At 51.8% G+C, this 6,000-nt stretch overlaps 1 protein-coding gene across 2 annotated transcripts in view; it reads left to right on the top strand.

Annotated features, from left to right (window-relative positions):
• The first annotated feature begins 3,253 nt into the window (after positions 1–3,253).
• The window catches only part of HAT1 (histone acetyltransferase 1), a 75,466-nt gene continuing 72,719 nt past the window's right edge, over positions 3,254–6,000 (top strand). The window contains exon 1 of one of the 2 annotated variants that reach the window (XM_040357755.1): positions 3,254–3,360. In XM_040357755.1, the coding sequence (XP_040213689.1) occupies positions 3,354–3,360 (7 nt within the window). In that variant the 5' untranslated portion in view covers positions 3,254–3,353. Of the gene's footprint in view, positions 3,361–3,539; positions 3,615–6,000 lie in introns of those variants that run through there. The other variant, XM_040357754.1, reaches the window with a different exon arrangement.

Raw genomic sequence — 6,000 nt, 5'->3', positions numbered from 1 at the left:
TATGATGGGGGCAGTTTTGATGGTGGTAATATAATGGAGGCATTTTGATAGGGGCAGTTTGATGGTAGAAATGTTATGGGGCAGCTCCTGCAAAAGGTAATTACTTTAAAAAATATGCTAATTAGTGGGAATGCTGATTCTCACTAACTTGTTCCTACGGATTTAGGCTATTCATCCAGTTAGCTTTATCATATGGGCTATTCAGCATCCCCACGCATTTTCTGCAGGAAATGCATTTTCTAGTTATCAATCAACTTTAATTTACTTTAAGTGTTTGCAAAGGCTCATGTTTAAGGGAACTCAGATGCAGATTCAGATGTAAAGGGGAACACTTGTGATTAACTTCATGTGATTAGTAATGTTATTTAATTGCAAAATATATGTATAATTTATACTATTAAAATAAATTGCTGTGTGCCGCTAAAGAGTTTGGGTTTGACTTGAAGGAAAGGTGGCAACCCTAGGTGTAGTATGGAGGAGTCCAGTCTGATGATCCCCATCACACATACTGAGGGGCTTTACTAAAACTGGAGCAAACAAAATCTGGAGCAGCGGTGTATAATAACCAATCATCACGGTGCAGTGTGGTACACGGAGGGTGTATGGGATGCACGGTGCAGTGTTGTACACAGAGGGTTATGGAATGCACGGTGCAGCGTTGTACACGGAGGGTGTATGGGATGCACAGTGCAGTGTTGTACACGGAGGGTGTATGGGATGCACGGTGCAGTGTTGTACACAGAGGGTTATGGAATGCACGGTGCAGTGTTTTACACGGAGGGTGTATGGGATGCACGGTGCAGTGTTGTACACGGAGGGTGCATGGGATGCACGGTGCAGTGTGGTACACAGTGGGTGTATGGGATGCACGGTGCAGTGTTGTATACGGTGGGTGTATGGGATGCACGGTGCAGTGTTGTACACAGTGGGTGTATGGGATGCACGGTGCAGTGTTGTACACGGAGGGTGTATGGGATGCACGGTGCAGTGCTGTACACAGTGGGTGTATGGGATGCATGGTGCAGTGTGGTACACAGTGGGTGTATGGAATGCATGGTGCAGTGTTGTACATGGAGGGTGTATGGGATGCACGGTGCAGTGTTGTACACGGAGGGTGTATGGGATGCACGGTGCAGTGTGGTACACAGTGGGTATATGGGATGCACGGTGCAGTGTTGTACACGGTGGGTGTATGGGATGCACGGTGCAGTGTTGTATACGGTGGGTGTATGGGATGCACGGTGCAGTGTTGTACACGGAGGGTGTATGGGATGCACGGTGCAGTGATGTACACGGAGGGTGTATGGGATGCACGGTGCAGTGTGGTACACAGTGGGTGTATGGGATGCACGGTGCAGTGTGGTACACAGTGGGTGTATGGGATGCACGGTGCAGTGTTGTACACAGAGGGTGTATGGGATGCACGGTGCAGTGTTGTACACGGAGGGTGTATGGGATGCACGGTGCAGCGTTGTACACGGAGGGTGTATGGGATGCACGGTGCAGCGTTGTACACGGAGGGTGTATGGGATGCACGGTGCAGTGTTGTACACGGAGGGTGTATGGGATGCACGGTGCAGTGTGGTACACAGTGGGTGTATGGGATGCACGGTGCAGCGTTATACACGGAGGGTGTATGGAATGCACGGTGCAGTGTGGTACACGGAGGGTGTATGGGACGCACGGTGCAGTGTGGTACCCGGATGGTGTATGGGATGCACGGTGCAGTGTTGTACACGGAGGGTGTATGGGATGCACGGTGCAGCGTACACGGAGGGTGTATGGGATGCACGGTGCAGTGTGGTACACGGAGGGTGTATGGAATGCACGATGCAGTGTTGTACACGGAGGGTGTATGGGATGCACGGTGCAGTGTGGTACACGGAGGGTGTATGGGATGCACGGTGCAGTGTTGTACACGGAGGGTGTATGGGATGCACGGTGCAGTGTTGTACATGGAGGGTGTATGGGATGCACGGTGCAGTGTGGTACACGGAGGGTGTATGGGATGCACGGTGCAGTGTTGTACACGGAGGGTGTATGGGATGCACGGTGCAGTGTTGTACACGGAGGGTGTATGGGATGCACGGTGCAGTGTGGTACACGGAGGGTGTATGGGATGCACGGTGCAGTGTTGTACACGGAGGGTGTATGGGATGCACGGTGCAGTGTTGTACACGGAGGGTGTATGGGATGCACGGTGCAGCGTTGTACACGGAGGGTGTATGGGATGCACGGTGTAGCGTTGTACACAGTTGGTTTATGGGATGCACGGTGCAGTGTTGTACAAGGAGGGTGTATGGGATGCACGGTGCATTGTTGTACACGGAGGGTTATGGGATGCACGGTGCAGTGTGGTACACAGAGGGTGTATGGAATGCACGGTGCAGTGTGGTACACAGAGGGTTTATGGGATGCACGGTGCAGCGTTGTACACGGAGGGTGTATGGAATGCACGGTGCAGTGTGGTACACAGAGGGTTTATGGGATGCACGGTGCAGTGTTGTACACGGAGGGTGTATGGGATGCACGGTGCAGAGTTGTACACGGAGGGTGTATGGGATGCACGGTGCAGCGTTGTACACGGAGGGTGTATGGGATGCACGGTGCAGCGTTGTACACGGAGGGTGTATGGGATGCACGGTGCAGCGTTGTACACGGAGGGTGTATGGGATGCACGGTGCAGCGTTGTACACGGAGGGTGTATGGGATGCACGGTGCAGCGTTGTACACGGAGGGTGTATGGGATGCACGGTGCAGCGTTGTACACGGTGGGTGTATGGGATGCACGGTGCAGCGTTGTACACGGTGGGTGTATGGGATGCACGGTGCAGCGTTGTACACGGAGGGTGTATGGGATGCACGGTGCAGCGTTGTACACAGTGGGTGTATGGGATGCACGGTGCAGCGTTGTACACAGTGGGTGTATGGGATGCACGGTGCAGCGCTGTACACGGAGGGTGTATGGGATGCACGGTGCAGCGCTGTACACGGAGGGTGTATGGGATGCACGGTGCAGCGTTGTACACGGAGGGTGTATGGGATGCACGGTGCAGCGTTGTACACGGAGGGTGTATGGGATGCACGGTGCAGCGTTGTACATGGAGGGTGTATGGAATGCACGGTGCAGTGTGGTACACGGAGAGTGTATGGGATGCACGGTGCAGCGTTGTACACAGAAGGTGTATGGGATGCACGGTGCAGCGTTGTACACGGAGGGTGTATGGGATGCGTATAGTACAGCCAGTGTTGTACTCTGAGGGGTGGTCAGGCTGTGATGGAAGCGGAAACACGTCATGGGTAATGCGGGCGGGCTGATTGGCTGTGGCTGACAGTGAGGTAGATGATCGGACATGGCGGGTAAGTTCTAGCGGGTGAATTGTGGCTGGTAAGCGGATGACACAGGAGCGGGGAGCCTCTCAGGGGGTCACACTAGAGGGGAGCAGAGCGGTGCGGAGTCCGGGGAGGGGGCGTGGCTTTACTCTCGCACCGTACACCGCCCGACCACCTGTACATTCTCCCGCCAAATCCACACTGCCGGCTGAGGGGAGTCTGCGTACAGTACCAGGCCTGACCGAGGGGGACTACAGGGCCCAGCATGGCCTACCAGCAGGGTAGGCCTGTGTATACTGGCTGAGGGGGGACTACAGTGCCCAGCATGTCCTACCAACTGGGAGAGGCATGTGTATACTGCCTGAGGAGCACTATAGGGCCCAGCATGTCCTACTAACTAGGGGAGGCCTGTGTATACTGCCTGAGGAGCACTATAGGGCCCAGCATGTCCTACTAACTAGGGGAGGCCTGTGTATACTGCCTGAGGGGGGACTACAAGGCCCAGCATGCTCTACTATCTAGGGGAGGCCTGTTTATACTGTCTGAGGGGGGACTACAGGGCCCATAATGTCCTACCACCAGAGGAGGCCTGTGTATACTGCCTGAGGGGGCTACAGGGCCCAGCATGCCCTACCAACTGGGGGAGGCCTGTGTATACTGCCTGAAAGGCACTTCAGGGCCCAGGATTTCTTACTGTCTGAGGGGCACTTCAGGGCCCAGCATGTCCTACCACCAGAGGAGGCCTGTGTATACTGCCTGAGTGGGGCCCAGCATGTCCTACCACCAGAGGAGGCCTGTGTATACTGTCTGAGGGGGCACTACAGGGCCCAGCATGTCCTACCACCAGAGGAGGCCTGTGTATACTGCCTGAGTGGGGCCCAGCATGTCCTACTAACCAGGGGAGCCCTGTGTATACTGTCTGAGGGGGCACTACAGGGCCCATCATGTCCTATCACCAGGGGAGTCTGTATGAACTGCCTAATGTACCATTGCAGGGCTCAGCTGGTATAAGAGTGTGTACACTGCCCATTCTGCTCTGTGGCACTACATGGCTCAGCTCTGCTTTATCTGCCACTACAAGGCCCAGCCACCCATTGAGAGCCTATGTGCTCTGCCTCCTGTGGCACTACATGGCTTAGCATGTCCTGGTAATGGAGGAGTGTCACTACAAGTTTCAGCATATCCCGAGAGATAAACATGCTGACATTTAGGTGGGATACATCATGTTGATTATCTCTGTGTTTGTACAGAAGGATGGTTGGGGTTATAGAATAATTTTCGGGAATAGTAGTTAAAGTGGATGTCCAATCAAAACCTAACTAAGCTTAACCACTTAAAGCGGGGGTTCACCCTGTTAAAAAAAAAAAAAAAATTTTTTTTTTTATTAGACCATTACATTCGGCATCGTAGCGCGAGCTACAGTATGCCGGTCTTACATTTTTTATCCCCGTACTCACTGTGCTATGGCTCATTGAAGATTCCGGGGAATGGGCGTTCCTATGGTGAGAGAAGGTGATTGACGGCCGGCCCTGGCACGTCACGCTTCTCCGGAAATAGCCGAAATAGGCTTGTCTATTCACGGCGCCTGTGCGCAGGCGCCGTGAAGAGCCGAGACCTACTCCGGCTGTCTTCGGGGAGCGTGACGTGCCAGAGCCGGCCGTCAATCATCCTCCCTCTCCATAGGCACGCCCATTCCCCGCGGGAGTCGGATTTTTCAATGATCGATAGCACAGTGAGTACGGGGATTAAAAATTTAAGACCGGCATACCGTAGCTCGCGCTACGATGCCGAATGTAATGGTCTAATGATGTGAAGGAGGGTGAACCACCGCTTTAAGACCCGGACCAAAATGCAGGTAAAAGACCAGGCCCCTTTTTGCGATTCGGCACTGCGTCGCTTTAACTGTCAATTGCACGTGCGATGTGGCTCCCAAAATTGGCGTCCTTTTTTTTTTTTTTTTTTTTTTTTTCACAAATAGAGCTTTCTTTTGGTGGTATTTGATCACCTCTGCGGTTTTATTTTTTGCGCTATAAACAAAAATAGAGCGACAATTTTGAAAAAAATGCAATATTTTTTACTTTTTGCTATAATAAATATCCCCCCAAAAATATATAAAAAAATTTTTTTCCTCAGTTTAAGCCGATTCGTATTCTTCTACCTATTTTTGGTAAAAAAAAAAAAACGGAATAAGCGTTTATCGGTTGGTTTGCGCAAAATTTATAGCGTTTACAAAATAGGGGATAGTTTTATTGCATTTTTTATAATTTTTTTTTTTTTTTTACTACTAATGGCGGCGATCAGGTTTTTTTTTTTTTTTTTTTTTCGTGAACGACATTATGGGGGACACTTCGGAAAATTTTGACACATTTTTGGGACCATTGTCATTTTCACATTTTAAATGCATTGTTTATTGTGAAAATGACAGTTGCAGTTTGGGAGTTAACCACAGGGGGGCGCTGATGGGGTTATGTGTTCCCTGAAGTGCGTTTACAACTAGGGGGGTGTGGCTGTAGGTGTGACGTCATCGATTGTGTCCCCCTATAAAAGGGATGACACGATTGATAGCGCAACAGTGAAGAACGGGAAGCTGTGTTTGCTCTCCCCGTTCTTCAGCTCCGGGGACCGATCGCGGGACTCCAGCGGCAATCGGGTCCGCAGTCCCGGAGC

This window comes from Rana temporaria, chromosome 6, assembly GCF_905171775.1.
Source record: "Rana temporaria chromosome 6, aRanTem1.1, whole genome shotgun sequence".
NCBI lineage: Eukaryota > Metazoa > Chordata > Amphibia > Anura > Ranidae > Rana > Rana temporaria.
The sequence above is the reverse complement of the archived record's forward strand: the minus strand, read 5'-3'. Positions and strand labels throughout refer to the sequence as shown.